The sequence below is a fragment of the Doryrhamphus excisus genome, chromosome 10 (genome assembly GCF_030265055.1).
Source record: "Doryrhamphus excisus isolate RoL2022-K1 chromosome 10, RoL_Dexc_1.0, whole genome shotgun sequence".
NCBI classification, from domain to species: domain Eukaryota; kingdom Metazoa; phylum Chordata; class Actinopteri; order Syngnathiformes; family Syngnathidae; genus Doryrhamphus; species Doryrhamphus excisus.
Window position 1 is genome coordinate 342,605 of NC_080475.1, and position 25,426 is coordinate 368,030.

The 25,426-nt window shown below is 37.1% G+C and overlaps 1 protein-coding gene across 2 annotated transcripts in view; it reads left to right on the top strand.

The window, feature by feature from the left end:
• Positions 1–25,426, top strand: part of LOC131137422 (F-actin-uncapping protein LRRC16A-like) — an 87,594-nt gene that overhangs the window by 37,881 nt on the left and 24,287 nt on the right. For both annotated transcript variants that reach the window (XM_058085366.1, XM_058085367.1), the window contains exons 4-15: positions 2,007–2,066; positions 3,588–3,709; positions 6,235–6,329; positions 6,432–6,502; positions 6,592–6,665; positions 6,741–6,816; positions 16,067–16,155; positions 16,998–17,092; positions 18,363–18,449; positions 20,631–20,734; positions 22,797–22,874; positions 23,285–23,361. In XM_058085366.1, the coding sequence (XP_057941349.1) occupies positions 2,007–2,066; positions 3,588–3,709; positions 6,235–6,329; positions 6,432–6,502; positions 6,592–6,665; positions 6,741–6,816; positions 16,067–16,155; positions 16,998–17,092; positions 18,363–18,449; positions 20,631–20,734; positions 22,797–22,874; positions 23,285–23,361 (1,028 nt within the window). The remainder of the gene's footprint in view (positions 1–2,006; positions 2,067–3,587; positions 3,710–6,234; positions 6,330–6,431; positions 6,503–6,591; positions 6,666–6,740; positions 6,817–16,066; positions 16,156–16,997; positions 17,093–18,362; positions 18,450–20,630; positions 20,735–22,796; positions 22,875–23,284; positions 23,362–25,426) is intronic.

The window sequence follows — 25,426 nt, forward strand, 5'->3', positions numbered from 1 at the left end:
CAGTCTGAGGCATTTTTCTAGACACAGGGATTTTCCCACTGTCACATTATTGTGTGTTGTCCTTAAGATAAGATAAGATATGCCTTTATTCATCCCTCAGTGGGGAAATTTGCATTGCACAGCAGCAAGAGTACAGAATCAGTTTAGCAGTACAAATTACACAATATAAAAAAATCAACAATATAAACAACCCAAGTATTAACAAATCAACAATTTTACCCAGAGTTATATACAAATAGTTTGCAGATAATATGAAATGAGATGAAATATATGACCAGTCTATACACTATGATATCTTGCTAGTGAGTTAATATGAGGCATTATAGAAATTCTTCTCTTAGAACTTAATATATTGCACTTAATATTGCACGTGGAGCTTAATCAGATATTACACAGTGAATGGAGTTTGGAGTAACTATATATAAATATAATATAAAAACAATGTATTGCACAGATGTACATAGTAGTGTAGAAGTCTATTCAGGGCTCTACATTAAAAACAAAAATGACTTGCCCATGGGGAATCCTTAAGGTGAGAACTACTTGCCCGATCTTGCCCCATGTAAAATGAAAAGACTGCCATAATGATATTATATATCAATATATGCTGATAATTCATCAGATAATAGTACTGACGCATTGTATTTGGAGGAATGTGTGAAAAATAGTGTAGATGTATGTTAACATGGCATGCCATACTACCTTACACATGGTAGTCGTAGTAAGCAGTGATATTTATAAGTTGTGCACCACAATGAAACATTATTGAATAGACACATTTGTGTACTAGTAAAGTGTTTTTAATCCAGAAAAAAAATGCTCAATGGTCAAACAATAATTTGTGAAGCAAAGGTGAGAAAAATACACAGAGAAATGGAAGCGCTAGATTTTGTAGCTTGTGCAAAATCAGCACTTGGTATTGGATCTAATGGGTGGTGTTTCATTGTGACCACTTCAAATTGTCACAGCAATGTGATTCACTCACCTGTGCCATCATTTGATTTGCTGCCGCTAATAAAATACTTGTTTAGGAGGCACTGGTTCATCACTTTTTGCTGTTTTCCTTCACAAGTTGTTGAAGAATTAGACCATGTTGGCAGGGACGCCATGATAGATGTTTTCATAGTCAAACCATCGCTGATTGGTTGATCGTGAACAAGAACGGAAAAAACACGGATCGCGGTCTAAATAAACGATTCTGATTGGTCCATTTCAAGATTTGCAAGGATTGGTTTGCAAATTACCACCGGAATTACGCAGTCCGTGTTTTACCAACACCCAACAAGAACCGCTTTAAAAAAACTCTTGGCAGTACGGCATGCTAAAGTGCACTTGCCTGACGGGAATATCATTGATTGGATTTACTTGCCCGGATTTTGTTTTAACTTGCCCCGGGCCATCGGTACATCGTACACCTGACTATTGGGAGCAGTGCTGGTTGTACAGCCTGACAGCTGCAGGAAGAAAAGGACCTACGATATCGCTCCTTCACACACTTGGGGTGAAGCAGTCTATCGCTGAAGGAGCTCTCGAGTGCTGTCAAAGTGTCTTTTCTCTTTCCTGAATTGCCCTTTTTAACAAATCATTTTACTGAATTATGGTTCTGCTTTACACATACAATGTGCCTTCTTGCAAATTTCCCCACTGAGGGACGAATAAAGGCATATCTTATATTATCTTCTATCCATTAAAGCGTGTTTTATTTCATGGTTAATGTAATGTGCCCAAGAGAAACAAGAAGTGACTATCTCAACCTATTAATTATGGAAGAGACATCTTTGATCACATTCTTCAGACACTGTGATTGTCAAGTCTTGTTATTAGAAACGATTTGCTATCAGTACATACTCATTATGTCACACACGCAAACATTTGAAACAATTCAAGTCGGTGCATTTACATGCATCCACATGAATATTTTATTCTTTTGCCCTTAATGTATGGTCAAATAATTTTTGAATGTCAGAATATATTTTCAGCTGTATTTCTGTTTTTTTTTATTTTAGGTGGAACATTCCTTTAATTACTTGGAGATCCAGGGAATTGCTTGCAACAAGCCAACACAGGTACAGAACCTTTCAGTGTTTCCCAAAGGATTGCAATGTATTCGTGGCATACTCTTGAATTTTTCGGTTTATTTATTTTTTTTATCGACAGTTTTCTTTTAGATTAGATTACTGTAATTTTTGGACTTCAGAGCTCACCGTTTACAGAGAAAAAAATAGACTGCATCATCATCATCTACATCATAAAATATATTTAGTACACAGAAATATTTTTTAAACTTTTGACAGCTGGTTAAACAGCGGCAAACGTTATTTCCAATAGGCTAGTTAAATAGTAGCCTACCAGAAAAGTTATTTATCACAGTTAAGTCATCCTTCTCCTGAACTAAAACCACTAAAGTTGTCTTTTTCTGCATCAGAATTGAATAGCCTCATAATTCCTTCGTCACACACTTTGTCAGTCTCTCTCTCCTTCATTGCTAACATTTGTCACTAGCCAAATAAGCCCTTTAGCTTGAGCTGTCCAGCCTTTTGAAACCCATTGATCATAGTGGATTTTTTTGACACACTATAAACCTTGTTCCAATGTTCCAAGTGTCACTCGTTAGCTCCGAAGATGAGACGTGAGATTTTTTTTTTCATCAGAGTTCATCTGGTCCAAGAAAAGTGATTTTCGTAATTTCGTAGTTCTACACTTGAGCAAACTTACCTCTGATTTTTCAGCTCAAAACGATCGCTGCATAGGACATAGCACACAACGTTTGCAACACTAATCCCACCATGTCTGTCGTCTTATTCTCTGGCAGACCAGTTACATTATCATGTGTTTATGAGTGAGCACTTGAACTCTGTAACCATTGGCACACTAGTGCGAGGGCTTTGGAGGCAGGGGAATTTCTCACTGGGAGTTGTGCAGAAATCCCCAAGGCTCTAAGGCACCAAACACTTCGTTGTCTATGGAAGAGCAATGCAAACAAAAAAAATGTGCCGAAAAAAACCAAATAGACTTACTTATCATGTGAAAGTTCAGGTTGTATCCTACATTACTCCGCCAAAAATATATTGCTCAGATTGTAAGAGTAAAGACTGTGAGAGTAAAACCTTCTTCATCTGCAGATCCTCTTTGGTTTGGCTTTAGGATGATCTACTGTATAGCACATGATAATCTGTCAATGAACCAACTTCTTGCAGCTCAACCTTTTTACTACTCATCTGGAAAAGATGTCAGTCCCCTTAATATTTGGAGTAATGATCTTCCCTGTTGAGAATAAGCGGCATCGGAAATGGATGTTGAATACAATCTTGCAAGGATTATGCTAATCTCAACCGGCAGAGGTGACATGCATTCCTGTGCATTTGCATAATTGCGGTCAACCCTGTAATGGTTAGCCCATCTTGGTAAAGGTCATTACTTCAATTGTAGCTGCATGGACAGAGTATTAGTGTGGATAGATTCAGCGCATAGCAATAGGAAGGCTTATAAAATTCAAATGGACATAATCATATAATAGATTTGTCTCTTATCATCACCTATACTGTCAACTATCTGAAATTTGAAATGAATATTTTGTGTCTCTTTAGCTGTTTATAGAATATGAGCGAGGTTCCTTCTCTCTGAAGCTGCTCTCCACAGACGAGGTGAATGAGGTTGTTGCACATGTCGGGAACTGTCTACTTAGAATATGTCCCAGTCTTCCACCCAGGTAAGTCCGACCTACTTTTAAGTGTTTATGTTCCTTTTGCCTTGTGTGTTTGTATCCTTTGTATGTGAAATATATTTACTAAATTGTCATAGAAAAAAAAATCCAAAGTAAACATATTTAGTGGAAGTCGATAACAATGTTGTCATTGGGCGGTCACATGACCAGCTCTGATGACTAGCCAACATAGGGGTGCTGGAGCCTATCCCAACTGTCTTCGAATGAGAGGCGGGGTACACCCTGGACTGGTCGCCAGCCAATCACAGGACACATATAGACAAACAACCATTCACACTCACATTCATACCTATGGACAATTAGAAGTCGCTAATTAACCAAGCATGTTTTTGGAATGTGGGAGGAAAGTACCCGGAGAAAACCCACGCATGCACAGGGAGAACATGCAAACTCCACACAGAGATGGCCGAGGGTGGAATTGAACCCTGGTCTGCGTGCTAACCACTCGACCGCCGTGCAAGCCCCTGGCTAGCCAACATAATACCTCAATATTTTGATGGACATGACTCACCCCAGTCGACATTCCCTTGATAGTTTGTAGTATTGTACTCCATAATGACCCACAGAAGTAATTCCACTTCATTGTAAGTCTTGATGAAAGCGGAATACGATGGATTTTGCCTCTGCATGTTTGTTTACAGCGCCATACATACATACATTTAAGGCCTTGTGGGCAGGGCCTTAAACCCTCTTGCCACCACGTACAAAAAGCCAGCCTTTATGGGCAGCGTGAAAGGAGCTAACATGTCATATATTTCCTTTCTCCTCTTAGGTGATTGATAGCATCACTTTTAAATTCAAACAGGGTATAAAACGCAGATGGGCCGTGTTAAATTGCAAAGCTTTAAGGGTTCCTGTCACACATGGTCGGCAGAGCGTTATGCACAGCATTACCCTTTGCTGTTTGCTATCTAGTGTCAGAATATGAACAGTAGGGTTCCTTAATGTAGTTCGCTAGATTAGTATTGAGACCATTTTTAAAAGTATTGTAATAAAGTACTAGAGCAGGGGTCTCAAACTCAATTTACCTGGGGGCCACTGGAGCTAGGGTCTGGGCAAGGCTGGGCCGCATCAGGTTTTCCAAAAAAAAACAAAAAAATGCATTTATTAAAAACAGAAAAATATACAAACTTTTTCAGTGCTTTGGTTCCGGTTTTCTACAATAAAAGCTCTGATAAAACATTCCACTGTTCTCAAATATCTTAATTTTTATTTTTCTGCACAAAATAAGATGAAAAACAAATCAAGAATAAAGAAAATCAATCAATCAGTAATAAATAAATATAATAATAATAATAAAACGGCAAATAATAAAAACTTAAGAAACCACATATAGTTGGTGGGTAGACAAATGATTTTTTTCAGATTAAAATGAACAAAGCATTATTAGAGCCCTGTAGACATGACAAAACACGACTATAGTCACATTTATACTCTTTTTATTTACAACATATTGCGCAACTGCAGGGTCTTGAGACACATGCTAACTCGCAAACTAGAGAGCTAGCGACCTAAACGGTAGCCTTCAAGTTATTTCCTTTAAACTTAAATAGCCAAAAACTTACCACTTCCACACGGATAGGGAGGATAACTATTAACAGTTATTTAACCTTTAACATGAACATTAATCAAACGTAATAATTTTGTCTGGGTACATGATACCATACAGCATCCATATCAAACTTAACATCAAACATTAAACTTTCATATCAAGGTGGGGGCCTCAAACTAGTGTCCTGCGGGCCACATTTGGCCCGCGGGCCGCGTGTTCGAGACCCCTGTATTAGAGTCTAATAATGTAATTGATGGAGTCTATTGCCATAAACTAAATTAAGCTTAAATTTGTTCTTTTATTATGATTGTTGATTAAGCCATAATGAACTGAGCAGCGGCTGCACGGCGGTCAAGTGGTTAGCGCGCAGACCCGAGTTCAATTCCACCCTCGGCCATCTCTGTGTGGAGTTTGCATGTTCTCCCCGTGCATGCGTGGGTTTTCTCCGGGTACTCCGGTTTCCTCCCACATTCCAAAAACATGCTAGGTTAATTGGCGACTCCAAATTGTCCATAGGTATGAATGTGAGTGTGAATGGTTGTTTGTCTATATGTGCCCTGTGATTGGCTGGCCACCAGTCCAGGGTGCCTGAAGACAGCTGGGATAGGCTCCAGCACCCCCGTGACCCTCGTAAGGATAAGCGGTTGAAAATGAATGAATGAATGAGCAGCCAGTCAGCGACATACATAAATATCGTTTTCCCACATTGCATAAAGTTCCATTTTTGGTTCTTTACCATCTTTGGTAAACCAACTACCAAAACATCCTTTTAGATGCTCACCCAGCTAAAATCTCACAAATAATATGAAGTCAAGATTGGCACTGGCTCGGGATGGATTCAGTATCGATTCAGAATATACTGTAATTTTACCGTCCTGTAGATAATATACTGAAAATGGAATACTGGAATGGAAAAAATATCATACCGAATAATAATGTTGCTCTTTTCTCACTTCAGTAAAGTGATGAAGAAGCTCAGTGTGGAGCCTGCAGACAGGCTGACCTCTCTACAGACCATGTGGGAGACTAATAAACCTGACCCTGGACCATGTGGTAAGTAGAGGATGTCAAAGAGCTTCTACATCATGAATTTTGATGAAATTGTGTGTCAGGTTGTGTAAAAAAATGTGTTTTTTCTGCATTTTTTTGGTGTAGGTGGCTTTTCACAGATGTACAGGTGTGTTTGTGATTGGTTGTCACTGCCATACAGAGAAGAGGTTCAGTGGGTGAGTATTCATAATTGTTTGCACAATGTCAAATATTTGACGAGTAGGATAGCCGTATCAATATATGCATTTATGTCCTTGTATCCCAGGACGTTGACACCATCTATCTGACACAAGACACCAGAGAACTTAACTTGCAGGACTTCAGCCATCTTGAGAACAGGTGATTTTTTTGAGAATCATGTTCAATGTGCAAAATTCAGCATATGAATATGACTTTTTTGTCGCTGCTCCGTAGAGACTTGGTGGCCATAATTGCTGTGTTAGAGTTCAACCAGTGGTTCACCAAGCTCGCCACTAAGGACTACAAACTGGTAAGTTCCTTTTCTCTTGTCACTGATGATGCGTTTGTTGGTCCAAAGACTCCAAACAACAATTCTTGTCGTTTTTGCTAGCTGACTATAAATTAAGGTGCCCTTCCATTATATCCACAAATAGTGGAAAAGGCGGCAATCATGTGGTGAAGTGGGACTTTGTTTTTGGGATTCTGACTCTGCTCACAGTCGAGTGCTGCAGCTCCGTCTTGGTGGAGATTATAGCATTCTGTGTTTTGGTAAAACCGTGACAGACTGTCATTCATTCATTCATTTTCTACAAGGGAGGGTCGTGGGGGTGCTGGAGCCTATCCCAGCTGTCTTCGGGCGAGAGGCGGGGTACACCCTGGACTGGTCGCCAGCCAATCACAGGGCACATATAGACAAACAACCATTCACACTCACATTCATACCTATGGACAATTTGGAGTCGCCAATTAACCTAGCATGTTTTTGGAATGTGGGAGGAAGCCGGAGTACCCGGAGAAAACCCACACATGCACGGGGAGAACATGCAAACTCCACACAGAGATGGCTGAGGGTGGAATTGAACCCTGGTCTCCTAGCTGTGAGGTCTGCACGCTAACCACTCGACCGCCGTGCCGCCCAGTGCCTTTGAATTCATTCATTCATTCATTCATTTTCTACCGCTTATCCTCACGAGGGTCGCGGGGGTGCTGGAGCCCATCCCAGCTGTCTTCGGGCGAGAGGCGGGGTACACCCTGGACTGGTCGCCAGCCAATCACAGGGCACATATAGACAAACAACCATTCACACTCACATTCATACCTATGGACAATTTGGAGTGGCCAATTAACCTAGCAACAGAAACCCACGCATGCACGGGGAGAACATGCAAACTCCACACTTCCAAGGGTGGAATTGAACCCTGGTCTCCTAGCTGTGAGGTCTGCACGCTAACCACTTGATCACTGTGCCGCTGAATTGTTTAGGTTTATTATCACTTCCTGGTAATTCTTCATATATTTCACCACTGTTATTGGTTGTCATAAGATTGCCAGGTTAGTTTAACTAGTCAAATTGAAATATGAAATGTGCGTTTTCAGTCAATTTTATAAATGTCCTTGTGCTCACACTTGCAGCTATGCAGCTATTTAAACATTTATATAATTTTTGCATGGATTTTGTTTTATTTATTTATTTATTTTTAGCTGTTTGCCTTGTCTATTTATAAAAAATGTTGTATTCCAAAAGAGTTGCAGCTATAACATGGCTGTTTATCCAGTCCTAGCCTATATACAAGTATTATCATCCCTGCCAAGAAGGTTAAAATTTCACTCATGTCTGTGTCGGCGTGGCTTCCAGCAGGATTAAGCAGAAACTGCTGGAATGATTTTCACTGCACGTAGCATTTAATTCTAAGGATTTATTTGGGTTTTCAACTCTGAGAATGAAAAATACATGAATTCAATTTGTTGGATGAATGGAAAAAAAAAATTCACAACACATCTCCACATTTAACTTGTTTTTTCATACTTGTTTTTTTTTCGGCAACCTATTTGATTGCTGTCACTCACATTGTGCATAGCTAAAAGCATCACTCAGTATGGTTATGTGTCCTTTGTTTCCCCACATCACCCCCCCATGCTGTTTGACTGTGAGGATGAGTCCAATGTTCCCGTGTGATAAGACTCCAAAATCAGAACGAGACAAAGGGGCTTCATGTCTCAGGCTGCTTGCCCCCCTCCAGGCCTCCATTACCAACCGTCTTGTCTTCAGGCTTCACGCCATCTCACCAGTTACCACACTCGGCTTCCCCCGGTCCAAACCATTATCTGGAGCCTCTGTCATTGCCAGTTCCTTTTCTATTGAATTTTTAATCCCTTTCCTCACCACCCTGCCATGCGCGTATTTAGGCTCAAGCGCTTGCGGGGGCTCAAGAGTTTAACGTGCGCCTTTTCTATCCCGGATTAGTGGGTATTAGATGGTCACTAAGACCTTTTGTGTTTCAGCCAGTGTTTTTTCAATTATTCCAATGGACACATTTTGGGAGGAAGTATCATCTACTATGTACTGTATTTCGACAATATATTACCAAGAAGCAGTTACACAACTTTTGCTTTATATTACCGTATTTTCTGGACTATAAGTCGCTCCGGAGTATCAGTCACACAATGCCAAAAGTGCATAATTAGGTAGAAAAAAAACATACATAAGTCGCACTGGAGTATAAGTCGCATTTTTTGCGGGTAATTTATTTTACAAACTACTTGACCAAGGCAAGTTCTAACATTAATAAAATAATAGAGAACAGGCTGAATACGTAGGTGTAAGATATGCTAACACAATGCTTATTCAGCTACACAAAAAATAACCATGAACAGAAAAGGTGTCCAGTGTTTATGTAACATAAACACTTTTTTCATTTATAAGTTGCTCTGGAGTATAAGTCGCAGGAACAGCCAACCTATGAAAAAAAAAGTGTGACCTATAGTCCAGAAAATACGGTATGTATACTATTTTTCCCGACAGTTATCGCCCTACCAGTTATACACAATTATAATTATTGTTCAACGTTAAAGCAATTGTAGTAGCTGACATGGAATGTGTCATGGCTCAGGTCAAAGGTCAGCTCAGTCATTCGTTATGCATTTTCATGGGCTGTTAAAGCATCACTCTTGCTATTGGTAATGGTAATGGTTTTATTTCATTTGAACATGCATCAGATTACAATTGAATGCATCCCATAATCAGTTCACAGTTCCACATGTCCAAAAGGAGTAGGAAGAAGCAAAGCTTATTAAATCCTACCCCTCCATCTGGTACTTTTACAATCAGTAACTCTTACATTTGTTCACTTCCTGATTTCATAATATATATTTATTTATTTATTTTTAAAAAATTTTAATTTTTAAATTTTTTTTATTTTTTGTCACATACCAAAATAGGAGGTGATATGAGCATCCAATGACATAATGGTTACCATAGTAAGTGTCAATATAGTGATATGTATAGCACATCATGACTGGTTCAAGACTCTTCATCCTTGTATTTAGCAAACATCAACTGCTTGTATTGTTTCTTGAATTGGCTCATCGTTGTGCATTGTTTGAGGGTCTTACTCAATCCATTCCATAGTTTGATTCCACATACTGAAATGCTATGGCTTTTTAACGTAGTCCTAGCATAGAAGTGTTTCAAATGTACTTCTTCCCTGAGATCATATTTCTCCTCTCTTGTAGAGAAGTATTGGATGACATTTTTAGCTAATTGGTTATTTTTAGCCTTATGCATTATTTTACCTGTTTGAAGATGAACTATATCAGCAAGTTTAAGTATTAGTGATTTTAGAAATAAGGAGTTAGTATGTTCTCTGTAGGCGGCATTATGAATTATCCTTACTGACCTTTTTTGCAGTACATTTAGCGAGTGAAGATTGCTTTTATAGTTATTAGCCCATATTTCCACACAATAAGCAAGATATGGTAGAACCAGAGAGCAATAAAGAGTGTGGAGTGATTTCTGATTGAGAACAAATTTTGCTTTGTTCAATATTGAAATATATTTCTGGCCATATTTATGTTGTATATTTGTAATATGAGGTTTCCAGCTCATATTTTAACAGCTCATCTTAACTTCTAAGGTAGAGGAGGTCAAAGATCAAATCTATACATAATTCTAATCATGTTCACTTGTGATATGTGATATAATTTTGTAGCCGATACCAATACCAATTTTTACTAGTCAGTTATGCAGGTATGCATACTGTACATATTTACGTATTGCCTATATTTTGCCGGTTCTGTATTGTTTTATGCTAATTTACTATGTTTATACTTTGTTATGACATTGACAAGACAAACACCTAACCTGGCAATCAGGGATTGGGCGAGTCACGGAGACTACCTCCTGAATCCCGCTATGCTTCCTGGAACCAGTGTGAGGAAGGCTCTTTTCTCTTGTGCACTGGTCCATAAAGGCATTCTTAATTGTGGAATCATTTTAGTTCTTTAAGCGGTATGGATGAATGCACCCATCAGACCATCTGGATGAATGGACAAAATTGAACAAAAAATACCACACATATACAAAATCACGGGATGGATGCGGTTCCGGTGATATTTTCAGTGCCTGTAACCAAATAGTTTTATCAGTATAGTGCACCTATACCAGTAAATATAGTAAAAAGAAAAGACTACAAAGGGAAATAGAGCAATAAGTACTAAACATCAGAAATATGGTAATGGTAATGGTTTTATTTCATTTGAACATGCATCAGATTACAATTGAGTGCATCCCATAATCAGTTCACAGTTCCACATGTCCAAAAGGAGTAGGAAGAAGCAAAGCTTATTAAATCCTACCCCTCCATCTGGTACTTTTACTATCACTGTACATATTACTGTTATTATATCTTGTCACATTCATACTGTGCATACTGTTTATAATCTGTATAATCTGCAATAGCCATATTATAGTCATTTATATCCTTGTATATATCCACACTTTATCACATACTACAGTATTAATTGGCCCTGTACCCTAGAAACCGCCCATGAATGATACGGGAAAAGGCCGAAATGATACTGTGTCAAAGCCCAGGGCAGTGATACTGATAAAATATAGAGTTTAACCATGTCCAGTATCAGCCCCCGTAGCTGTCCACTCAGAGCGCGCTGCTCTGGTATCGTGCCCGTGAAACAACCAATCAGAGAACAGCGCACAAGCGTTACTTTGCTGCCGTCTGTGCTCTGTCAACATGTCAGCGGTTGACACTCCCGGCGAAAGACAAATAGGGAAAACAGCAAACAGAATATTAGAAATGGAACGTTTTATCACCATTAATGAGGAGGACACTCTTGAAATGATCGAAAAAACTAAAAATGCAAATACAAGGGCGACCTCAAGCTTTTTTCTGAATGGCTCTGCAAGAACGAACGAAGACTGGTAGAAAGTATTCCCCCGCCTGAGTTAGACAAATACGTGTCTATGTTTATTTTATCAATCAGAAAAGAAAATGGGGATGAATACAAGCCTGATTCTCTCAAATCAAAATTCAACTCTCTGGCACGTTACATGATGGAAAAATTGTCAGACATTGATAAGATAAGACTGTTGATAAAATATTATTGTTGAAATATTTTTGCAATTATTGTGTTTACACTGTTTAGATATAATACATGTAATAAACTGAACAATTTCTGCAAATAAAATGGTCTTTTGATTAAATAGTACCTGATAATAAGCTCATGATTAAATAGTATGTGATAATAAGATCATCACATGGTTTGTCTGGTATCAGGCCAGGTATCATGCCCCCAAGTGTCAGTATCAGCCAGAGACCGAAGGGCTGAAACCATGTGATAACCTATAAGTATCATAGTATCATAGTCACAGCCTGTTATAGTTTGTACATATATCTGTCCACTTACAGCTCTATTCTATTTCTATACTTACTTACTAATAAGGTATTTATAAATTTGCACTTCTGGTTGGATGCTAACTGCATTTTGTTGCCCTGTACCAGTGACATGAGCAATAACAATAAAGTTGAATCTAATCTAATCTAATCAGTAACTGTTACATTTGTTCACTTCCTGCTTTCATAATATAGTTTTTTTTTAAATCACTTACCGAAGTACGAGGTGATATGACCATCCAATGACATAATGGGTACCATAGTAAGTGTCAATATAGTGATATGTATAGCAAATCATGACTGGTTCAAGACTCTTCATCAGATTACAATTGAGTGCATCCCATAATCAGTTCACAGTTCCACATGTCCAAAAGGAGTAGGAAGAAGCATAGCTTATTAAATCCTACCCCTCCATCTGGTACTTTTACAATCAGTAACTGTTACATTTGTTCACTTCCTGCTTTCCTAAAAAAAAATTCAATTTTTTTTAAATTTTTTTTTATTTTTTGTCACGTACCAAAGTAGGAGGTGATATGACCATCCAATGACATAATGGGTACCATAGTAAGTGTCAATATAGTGATATGTATAGCACATCATGACTGGTTCAAGACTCTTCATCAGATTACAATTGAGTGCATCCCATAATCAGTTCACAGTTCCACATGTCCAAAAGGAGTAGGAAGAAGCATAGCTTATTAAATCCTACCCCTCCATTTGGTACTTTTACAATCAGTAACTGTTACATTTGTTCACTTCCTGCTTTCCTAAAAAAAATTTCAATTTTTTTTAAATTTTTTTTTATTTTTTGTCACGTACCAAAGTAGGAGGTGATATGACCATCCAATGACATAATGGGTACCATAGTAAGTGTCAATATAGTGATATGTATAGCACATCATGACTGGTTCAAGACTCTTCATCCTTGTATTTAGCAAACATCAACTGCTTGTATTGTTTCTTGAATTGGCTCATCGTTGTGTATTCTTTGAGGTTCTTACTCAATCCATTCCATATGGGGGGTCAATTTCAGGAAGCAGATCAGATCGAAGAGAAACACAAGCCTTCTCCTCACTGAATCAGAATTGATAAATCTGTTCACATGACAGCATGACCCCCCACTGCTGTCATTTTGTAACCACAACATGATTGCCTTTTTATTTCAAATGAAATACCTGCAAGTCAAAACATACATTTAAAAATGAATAAGATAAGTTTTGACAACTACTGAAATCACATTTACGTATGATCTGCATCACAATGGGTAATTACAGTACTCGCCCTTTACACAATCACAGTGTTTATTTTGTGTTGCAGTCAGATTGCTCTTCTGAACGAGATATATAAGAAGAGGTTAGGAGGACAAGAGATAAAAGATGACCTCATGATAGGTGGAGCAGCATGCATACAAGCATGCATGTGACTTGCATGTATGATGTCATTGATTCAGACCAGCGCCCAAAGAAAATATCTTACTTAACGATTACTAAATAGTTTAGGTAGTGCTTGCCGCCATCTACCGCTCTCAATCCTCCCGTCTAAAACACAGCTTCATGGCGTAAACATGTGGTACAACAGGCTCTTTGTTCCATCTTTTTGTCCCTCAACTCCGTTTCTCCGCCCTCCTCCTTTCCTGCCCACTTTGCTCTCGCCCTGTGCGGGACAATGTTGCCAGTGTTTTTGGCCTCCGCTGGCCCCCGGAGAAGCAGTTTCTAATAGCAGGACTGTTTACCAAGAATACCAAACACCACAATGGCTCAGTACACTTGTGGTATTCTGATGGAAAATGTTGTATCGATGCAGATAATTAGTGAGTGACTGTGAAAACGGTTTTGAAAGCAAGTATTAAAACATCTCTATGACAAGTGTGGGTAGACAGCACACAGTGAAGTGGGTCAGTGAACATCTAGGTAGGGCATGTACATCCCTATGAATGAATGAATATTTCATTCAGTCTAAATATGAGTGCTTTAGCTCCCGCCTGGGTGTCTCCTCTGGTGATGTAAGGTTACTTTACCACATTAAAGTACCACATTTTTAACTCACTGCTTAGTACTGCTTTAATTAACCGAGAAGGACAGCTTTCTCTGCAATTTGGAATAGGAAACCATGTGTCCCAAGGGGTGTCGGTCGTATCAGGAGGTGAGTGTAGACTTCAGATCATTCTGTAGGCCAAAAACTGGTAATTATTAAAAACACGGGGTAGCACTTCCTGGGGGCACTCTTAGTATGTATCCTGTTTTCTGACCTTGAATCCTTCCATTCTGGTTAATTGCATTTTAGTTTTTATAATTACATTATTGCCTCAGAGCTTACTCTGTTGATTAGCGTGATAATTATTTGGGATTAATAAAGTGAGGCCTTTGATTAGGTTCAACTCTTGTTTACCACAACACTGCAATCTAACTGTGGCGGAGGGCGCTAGATGACATCATTGTATAATTTGCATAATCTGCCATGACACATCTGTCATCTGGAGGGAGTACATAGAAAGAAATGATCACACTAAAAAGATGGTTTGATGATAATAGATTGTCCTTCAACCTAAATAAAACTAAAATCATGTTGTTTGGTAACAGCAGAAAGGACACGTACCAGCAAATACAAATAGACGGTGTAGACATTGAAAGGATGAAGGAAAATACATTTCTGGGGATCACAATAGATGAAAATATGAGCTGGAAACCTCATATTACAAATATACAACATAAGGTGGCCAGAAATATTTCAATATTGAACAAAGCAGAATTTGTTCTTAATCGGAAATCACTCCACACTCTTTATTGCTCTCTGGTTCTACCATATCTTACTTATTGTGTGGAAATATGGGCTAATAACTATAAAAGCAATCTTCACTCGCTAAATGTACTGCAAAAAAGGCCAGTAAGGATAATTCATAATGCCGCCTACAGAGAACATACTAACTCCTTATTTCTAAAATCACTAATACTTCAACTTGCTGATATAGTTCATCTTCAAACAGCTAAAATAATGCATAAGGCTAAAAATAACCAATTAGCTAAAAATGTCATCCAATACTTCTCTACAAGAGAGGAGAAATATGATCTCAGGGAAGAAGTACATTTGAAACACTTCTATGCTAGGACTACGTTATGCTAGCCATACCATTTCAGTATGTGGAATCAAACTATGGAATGGATTGAGTAAGACCCTCAAACAATGCACAACGATGAGCCAATTCAAGAAACAATACAAGCAATTGATGTTTGCTAAATACAAGGATGAAGAGTCTTGAACCAGTCATGATGTGCTATACATATCACTATATTGACACTTACTATGGTACCCATTATGTCATTGGATGCTTATATCACCTCGTACTTCGGTATGGGACAAAAAATAAAAAAATAAAATAATTTTTTTTTTTAGGAAAGCAGGAAGTGAACAAATGTAACAGTTACTGATTGTAAAAGTACCAGATGGAGGGGTAGGATTTAATAAGCTTTGCTTCTTCCTACTCCTTTTGGACATGTGGAACTGTGAACTGATTATGGGATGCACTCATTTGTAATCTGATGCATGTTCAAATGAAATAAAACCATTACCACGTGTACACGTAACTTTTGTGGGTCCATGAAAACCAAAATGTAGTTTTCTTCTGTCACTTATTTTTGTGTGCTTCACAAATAATCAGGAACCGCTGATTGTTGAGAAGACTGAAAGTGTCCGATAATGCCAGAAAATTGTTCGATCTGTCACTAGTCACGTTTTTGAATACTCTTGCTAAATATAGCAGCAAAGTTGGAAACATGCACTGAATGTCTCACTTGCATTAAAGGCAATACAATACCATCCAACCTCCAAGGTCATGTGTTACTGACATTATATTTTTTGTGTTTTTGTTCTAAGTCTGCAGATGTGTGCGAACAAATCCTTCGGGTGGTGTCTCGCTCCAGTAGACTCGAGGAGTTGGTGCTAGATAACGCAGGGCTTAAAACGTGAGTATAAATGTAAACACCATGAATAAAAGACTTGGGACACACCTTGTAATTAAATAATAAATTAGGGGTGGGGCTGTTTGTCGTTTTCTTTTAATTTGTCCCATAAAAATAGAAAAAAAGACAAAAAAAATGTTCAATCTTCATCCCTGTTAAGTTTTTTTTTTTTTTGGATGAATGAACGCACTCCAAAATCTTGTCGGAAGTCTTCCTTCTCATAGTGCCTATTGTATACTCTCATCTCGTGACACCCTTGTATGTCTTTTTTTAGAGTCCAATTTTGGATTTTATTGTAAAAGTTTCCACAAGTGCAGTTCAAATAAACTGTTTTTATTTTACCAGTAGGGCCGTAATGGTATGCTATAATCACACCTCCGTTTTAATGTAACAAGGTACAGTAAGAGAACAAAATACAACAGCTTTAATCATTTCAAAATGAAGCATACTGTACACAACAGCAAAGATATTTCTCCAATTAATACACTTCTCACATTAAAAAAATATCTGAATATGAAACACAGTTTATAATAGTTTATAATAATGTGTAATAATGAATAGTTCCAGCACTATCACTAGCCAAATACTGGGCTCCACTGTATTTAGATAAAGTAGACGCTTGACTCTATTGCGAGATATATTGTACTTCCTGTTGCCTCTGTAGTTCATCAAATATTCCTTACCGAAAACATATACCGTTACACCCCTAGTTACTACATACGTCTAATATTTTTAGGTAATACTGTTGATGAACAAGTTACTGTACATTTACACGTACAATTTTTACAATGTTTATGTTGTTGCTGAAATTCAAGCCCACTTATAATATCTCTTGTACTTTGAAGTGATTTTGCCCAGAAGCTTGCTACTGCACTCGCACACAACCCCAACTCAGGACTCACCACCATCAATCTGGCCAACAACCCACTGGAGGACAGAGGTACTATATTTAAACAATGTTTACATAAATATGACTGTTGAATATATTTAAAATATTTTTGAATATATTTTTAAATGTTATTTTAATATGACACTGAATGAGTTGAAGTATTTTGTAAAGTTGTTTTGTATTTTGTAGAGTGAATTATATACAGTAATACGGTGTACATGTTCAGGATCTTCACAAAAGGGGCAGTATATTGTATTATTTGCAGTTTATCATTTGGCTGCATTTATAGTAGGTATATATACAATATTTGTATGCATTTTTGTGAGTTATATAATACACACAAAACAATTCCCTTAATTATACAGTTACTAATAAATTCAAACCAAGTTGCAGTATCAGTCTAAACCAGGGGTCTCAAACTCAATTTACCTGGGGGCCACTGGAGCTAGGTTCTGGGTGAAGCCGGGCCGCATCAGGTTTTCAAAAAAAAAAAATGCATTTATTAAAAACTGGGGAAAAAAATCAATTAAAAAATCTTTTACACTTTTTCAGTACTTTGCTTCCGGTTTTCCATACCAAAATATCTGATAAAACATTCCACTGTTCTCAAATATCTTAATTTTTATTTTTCTATACACAAAACGAGATAAAAAAATAAATAAACAAATTAAGAATAAAGACAATAAATCAATCAATCAGTAATAAATAAGTAAAATAATAATAAAACAACAAATAAGAAAAATGCAAGAAACCCCATACAGTTGGTAGAAAAATTATTTTTTCAGATTCAAATGTACAGTATTAACAGTTATTTAACCTTTAACATGAACATTAATAAAACGTAATAATTTGACCCAATTAGCAAGTTAGCATCGTACTCAGTTCCGTCTGGGAGCAGCGTCGTAACTTTAACAACATGTTTGATGAGATGCTTTATCTTGACGTGTATTTTCCCTTTTATTCCAAATCATTTCCTGCATTTATTTGTACCCAGCGTCATAAGCCTTTAGCTTCATTGCTAATCCAAAGCAAAACAGGGCGGGGTAACAGGGTAGGGTAACAGTATGGGCGGGGCAAAATCATGTTAATTGTGTCCGGTGTGCACACAGCTTTAAGCTGTCATTTCAACATTAAACTTTGGTATCAAGGTTGGGGGCCTCAAACTAGCGTCTCGCGGGCCGCAGGTTTGAGACCCCTGGTCTAAACATTATTTTAACTATTAACACACAGTGAAACTACATAAAATACATGAAATAAGATTAGTGACATGTCACATGTTAAATAATAATTGCGTCCGCTGTGATTGTGTGTGATCTTGCAGGTATCGCCTCCCTTGGTAATCAGTTTGCCAAACTTCGTATTGGGCTCACGCATTTAAACTTCTCGAAAACCTCTCTGTCACCCAAAGGTATGTGTTATTTTTGTCCGCCATAGTTAATGGATGGGGGGGAGGGGGTTGTGTTCTTGCAGTTACTTCTTATTAACATACGTGTTGTGATCACATGCATTTTACAGTTTCATCTAATTGCCCCCACTGCTGTGATGCTAATGACACCAAATTGCTGCACTAATCACAGTCCTGTCCATGAAGTCGTTTTCAGTATTCCATAACAAAAGCGATGCAAATTTCGAGATTAAATCCAAGTGTTGTCAATAATGACTCAAGGGTAAAATTTCATCTTGGTTTGCCATCAAAGTAACCGCCGCAGCACAAGACACAGTCTATAGCGATGCACTATAAACAGCGTTGCCAGACGCCAATCAATAAAGAGCTGTCATTTTCCGCAGGGTAGTGTTGCTTCCACAAAGCCCAGCTCAGCTCAGCTGCAGTAGCTGAAGCCCTCCTTGATCTATAAGCCAAACTCCCAAATGAGCCAATGTGCTAAGAACAATATCCAGGGTACCCACAGGTGATTCCATTTCTTCAAGCTGCTTAAATATAATGATATTTTTATTACACCAAATTAAACCTTAACTGGACTGACTAGGCTGTTTCAGACAGACAGACAAACTTGAATATTTAATAATAATAATAATAAATGTATTTATTTTTATATTATAATATATAGATTATAATAATATAATATATATAATATAATATACATACTATAATTTAATAATATATATATTTATAATAATATATAATATACTGTTTATTATTTATTTATATTTATTTATCCTCTGTCAAACTTTGAATATTTAATAATAATAATACATGTATTTCATTTTATATTATAATATATAGATTATAATAATAATATAATATATATATATAATATAATATAATAAAATAATAATATAATAGACATACTATATAATAATATATATTTATAATTATATATAATATACTGTTTATTATTTATATATTTATTTATCCTCCGTCAAACTTTGGATATTTAATAATAATAATAATAAATGTATTTATTTTTTATATTATAATATATAGATTATAATAATAATATAATATATATAATATAATATACATACTATAATTTAATAATATTTATATTTATAATAATATATAATATACTGTTTATTATTTATTTATCCTCTGTCAAACTTTTAATATTTAATACTAATAATAATAATAAATGTATTTATTTTTATATTATAATGTATATATTATAACAATAATAATATAATATAATAATATATATATATAATATATACTGGCACGGCGGGAGAGTGGTTAGCGCGCAGACCTCACAGCTAGGAGACGAGGGTTCAATTCCACCCTCGGCCATCTCTGTGTGTTGAAAGAAAATGAATGAATGAATAATAATAATAATAATAAATGTATTTATTTTTATATTATAATATATAGATTATAATAATAATATAATATATAATAATAATATAATATACATACTATAATATAATAATATACATTTATAATTATATATATAATATACTGTTTATATACTGTTTATTATTTATTTATCCTCTGTCAAACTTTGAATATTATATAATATTATATATATAATATAATAATATTATATATATATATTATTTATATTATTATTTATTTATCTTCTGTCGTATCCTGAAACAATTATTTTTATAGCTTATCTTTGTTTTTTATGTGAAATTGTAAACTAATAGTTTGTATAATAAGGTCCATTGTATGTGTAAATGTATTTTACCAAAAGTGTAGCTTGCTGGAATTCTTCAAAATTGATTTGTGTTAGGTCCTAAACGTCAATCATTTACTTATCTTGTTCTTTATTTTCAATATTTACCATTACCGACCCCTTATGTATGTAACAAACTGTCAAATTAATACATTCACAGATTCATAGTCATAGACATGACACGCTCATCCACTCATCATCGTCATACGTCAAGACGGTTGTCTAGAGGTTAATGACACTGATTTTATATCTTATTTTAAAATTGATTGTCAATCATGACATAAGCTGTAGTATTTCCTCAACACAACCAATAGAAGTTCCCTCTCAATGCATTCACTTGGCGGTCTCCTGCTTTTCATTTCCCCGGATATTTTCACCAATATGCAGGCAAAACATCAAGTGGAGACATAAGGGATGTGAAATATGCTGACGCTGCTTCTGCATGGTGTGTGTTTCAGGGGTGAACAGCCTTTGTCAGTCACTGAGTGCCAACCCGTCCATCCCCAGCAGCCTCGTCCATCTGGACCTCTCAGGGAACATCCTCAGAGGAGATGACATGCAGGTTCATACAAAGAAACTCATGCAGACTTATTCCTTTTTGCACTGACATTTCATAAACTACACTCATTTCGCTCAAACACTCAAAACTACAGGATACATACACATCCATGTCATTAATATATGCATTTGTAGCTAAGCATCAAATTATATTTCTGATAGATTCTGTACCCTACCAATGACAGAGGACAACTTGTGTTCTTCAGCATGTGTTCTTTTTTCAGAGTCTGAGGAATAAACATTTCTATCATATTTTAGTAACAGCAGAAAGGACACGTACCAGCAAATACAAATAGACGGTGTAGACATTGAAAGGGTGAAGGAAAATACATTTCTGGGGATCACAATAGATGGAAATATGAGCTGGAAACCTCATATTACAAATATACAACATAAGGTGGCCAGAAATATTTCAATATTGACAGGGCTCTACGTTAAAAACAAAAATTACTTGCCCATGGGGAATCCTTAAGGTGAGAACTACTTGCCCGAACTTGCCCCATGTAAAATGAAAAGACTGCCATAATGATATCATATATCAATATATGCTGATAATTCATCAGATAATAGTACTGATGCATTGTATTTGGAGGAATGTCTGAAAATTTGTGTAGATGTATGTTAACATGGCAAGCCATGCTACCTTACACATGGTAGTCGTAGTAAGCAGTGATATTTATAAGTTGTGCACCACAATGAAACATTTGACACATTTGTGTACTAGTAAAGTGTTTTTAATCCAGAAAAAAATGCTCAATGGTCAAACAATAATTTGTGAAGCAAAGGTGAGAAAAATACACAGAGAAATGAAACCGCTAGGTTTTGTAGCTTGTGCAAAATCAGCACTTGGTATTGGATCTAATGGGTGGTGTTTCATTGTGACCACTTCAAATTGTCACAGCAATGTGATTCACTCACCTGTGCCATCATTTGATTTGCTGCCGCTAATAAAATACTTGTTTAGGAGGCACTGTTTCATTTCATGTTTCAGTTGTTGAAGAATTAGACGATGTTGGCAGGGACGCCATGATAGATGTTTTCCTAGTAAAACGATCGCTGATTGGTTGGTCGCGAACAAGAACGGGTGTGGGTAAAACGCGGATTGTGGATTACGGACCGCGGTCTAAATAAACGATTCTGATTGGTCCATTTCAAGATTTGCAAGGATTGGTTTGCAAATTACCATCGGAATTACGCAGTCCGTGTTTTACCAACACCCAACAAGAACCGCTTTAAAAAAAACTCTTGGCAGTACGGCATGCTAAAGTGTACTTGCCCGACGGGAATATTAATGATTGGATTTACTTGCCCGAATTTTGTTTTAACTTGCCCCGGGCCATCGGTACAACGTTATTGTCGAGCCCTGATTGAACAAAGCTAAATTTGTTCTCAATCAGAAATCACTCCACACTCTTTATTGCTCTCTGGTTCTACCATATCTTACTTATTGTGTGGAAATATGGGCTAATAACTATAAAAGCAATCTTCACTCGCTAAATGTACTGCAAAAAAGGTCAGTAAGGATAATTCATAATGCCGCCTACAGAGAACATACTAACTCCTTATTTCTAAAATCACAAATACTTCAACTTGCTGATATAGTTCATCTTCAAACAGCTAAAATAATGCATAAGGCTAAAAATAACCAATTACCTAAAAATATAATCCAATACTTACTAATAGAAATATGATCTCAGGGAAGAACTACTATACTGACACTTACTATGGTACCCATTATGTCATGGATGGTCATATCACCTCGTACTTCCCGTACGTGACAAAAAATGTAAAAATACCTTAAACCATATTAGGAAAGCAGGAAGTGAACAAATGTAACAGTTACTGATTGTAAAAGTACCAAATGGAGGGATAGGATTTAATAAGCTTTGCTTCTTCCTACTCCTTTTGGACATGTGGAACTGTGAACTGATTATGGGATGCACTCAATTGTAATCTGATGCATGTTCAAATGAAATAAAACTATTACCATTTTAAGATCAACGCTGAAAATCAGTCTACATTTTGACCCCTAATAGTGTGTATGTGTTTCATTTTTTTATTTGTAGCATTTGTACCATTTCCTGAGCCAGCCCAACCACCTGACAACCCTCGACCTCTCCAACACTGACTGCTCATTGGACCATGTGAGTCCTGTTTAGAGATACTTTATTAGAGACATATAGAAACTGTTTAGACATACATCATTATAGATATATATAACATAACATACATATGAAGTTGTAGTGACTGTTTGTGTCTTTACATAAGATGTAATCAAATGAACAGAAAATACTTGAATTGTATTGTGTGTGATGTATTACTGAGGGTCTTTGCACACCAAATACAGCTTATTGATTTGTTTGATATGTAGCCAATGGAGATATTGATACTGAGCTTTAACACTAAAATGTGTAGTAATTGTATCCTAAAATGACAGCTTCAAAGCCATTTAAACAGTGTACTGGCTTGTAAGTAGGAGGTAAATGATTGGTTGATGTTACACATATTAAATTCAAACTCAACAATCTTTTATTGTAATTATTTTGTTGTTCAGGTTTGTTCTGCTCTGTTGCGAGGCTCGGTTCAACACCTGTCTGTTCTCAACGTTTCAAAGAGCGTCTTTCCTCACAGGTGAGAACCCTTGTGGCATTTCTAACTCTGTCAATGTTACTTGTATATGTTTAAATATATATACACTGATTGAACATAGCATAGGTACCTTGCCTTACATAGTATGTAATACTATGTAGGGGGCCAGGGGTCTCAAACTCAGTTTACTTGGGGGGCCACTGGAGCTCGGGTCTGGGTGAGACTGGGCTGCATCAGGTTTTCCAAAAAAAAAACAACCCCAAAAAACGCATTTATTAAAAACAAAACAATTTTAAAAACTTTGGTTCCAATTTTCTACAATAAAAGCTCTGATAAAACATTCCACTGTTCTCAAATATCTTACTTTTTATTTTTCTACACAAAATAAGATAAAAAATAAATAAACAAATCAAGAATAAAGAAAATCAACCAATCAGTAATAAATAAATAATAATAATAATAAAACGGCAAATAACAAAAACTTAAGAAATTATAGATACATATAGTTGGTGGGTAGACAAATTATTTTTTTCAGATTAAAATGAACAAAGCATTATTAGAGCCCTGTAGACATGACAAAACACAACTATAGTCACATTTATACTCTTTTTATTTAAAACGTATTGCGCAACTGCAGGGTCTTGAGACACATGCTAACTCGCAAACTAGAGAGCTAGCGACCTAAACGGTAGCCTTCAAGTTATTTCCTTTAAACTTAAATAGCCAAAAACTTACCACTTCCACACGGATAGGGAGGATAACTATTAACAGTTATTTAACCTTTAACATGAACATTAATCAAACGTAATAATTTTTTCTGGGTACATGATACCATACAGCATCCATATCAAACTTGCGCGGGCCGCACTAACATTAAACTTTCATATCAAGGCGGGGGCCTCAAACTAGTGTCCTGCGGGCCACATTTGGCCCGCGGGCCGCGTGTTTGAGACACCTGCTCAAGGCCATTCATTCATTTTCTACCGCTTATCCTCACAAGGGTCACTCACGGGGGTGCTGGAGCCTATCCCAGCTGTCTTCGGGTGAGAGGCGGGGTACACCCTGGACTGGTGGCCAGCCAATCACAGGGCACATATAGACAAACAACCATTCACACTCACATTCATACCTATGGACAATTTGGAGTAGCCAATGAACCTAGCATGTTTTTGGAATGTGGGAGGAAACCGGAGTACCCGGAGAAAACCCACGCATGCACGGGGAGAACATGCGAACTCCACACCTCCACACAGAGATGGCCGAGGGTGGAATCGAACCCTAGTCTCCTAGCTGTGAGGTCTGCTCCCTCAAGGCCATAATAACATCAATATGGCTACAGTACATTGCTGTGTGACACCTGCTGGTGACCGGGTGTCATGACAAGCAAGTAATGAAGACTGTCAGGTGTACAATATATCTACACTCATGATGTGTGTAACAGATGGTAAAGGCTGCAGTTTTGGCCCCGTAGTGTTATGTCTCTTTCTACTGAGTCTCAGGGGAGTTGAGGTTTTTATCAAGGGGTGAGTAGAGCAGAGAATGAGAGGGGGGGGGGGGGGGGGGGGGTTGACTGAAGGTGAACCATGAGCAAAGACAGACGGAGGAGGAGAGAAAGAGCAGACAAATAAAGCATGACGAGATCTGTCAATGGAGACTGGGAATGACACGCTGGCAGGAGAATGGTTATGTTGAAATGATGATCACTGGTTTCAGGCCATTGCATCAGCTATAAATGTGTGACTGAAGGAAGACTATTCTGGAGTCTTTTGTGGAGTTCTAAAGTTGATGTCATGCGGTGTGGGTAGGAGAGCTTAGGTAGGTTCGCTAGAGCTCCTCATCCACACCAGAACGCCAAGTCCGGACACATTAGCAGAACTGTGTGAAATTTATTACTTTACAGTCCAATTTCCATCCAACAGATTAATTTGTGAGTCGTACACACGTGAACGAAATTGTTGGTATCCCTCAGTTAAAGAAAGAAAATCCCACAATTCTCACTGAAATCACTAAATAAATAAAATGTACGGCGGCACGGCGGTCGTGTGGTTAGCGCGCAGACCTCACAGCTAGGAGACCAGGGTTCAATTCCACCCTCGGCCATCTCTGT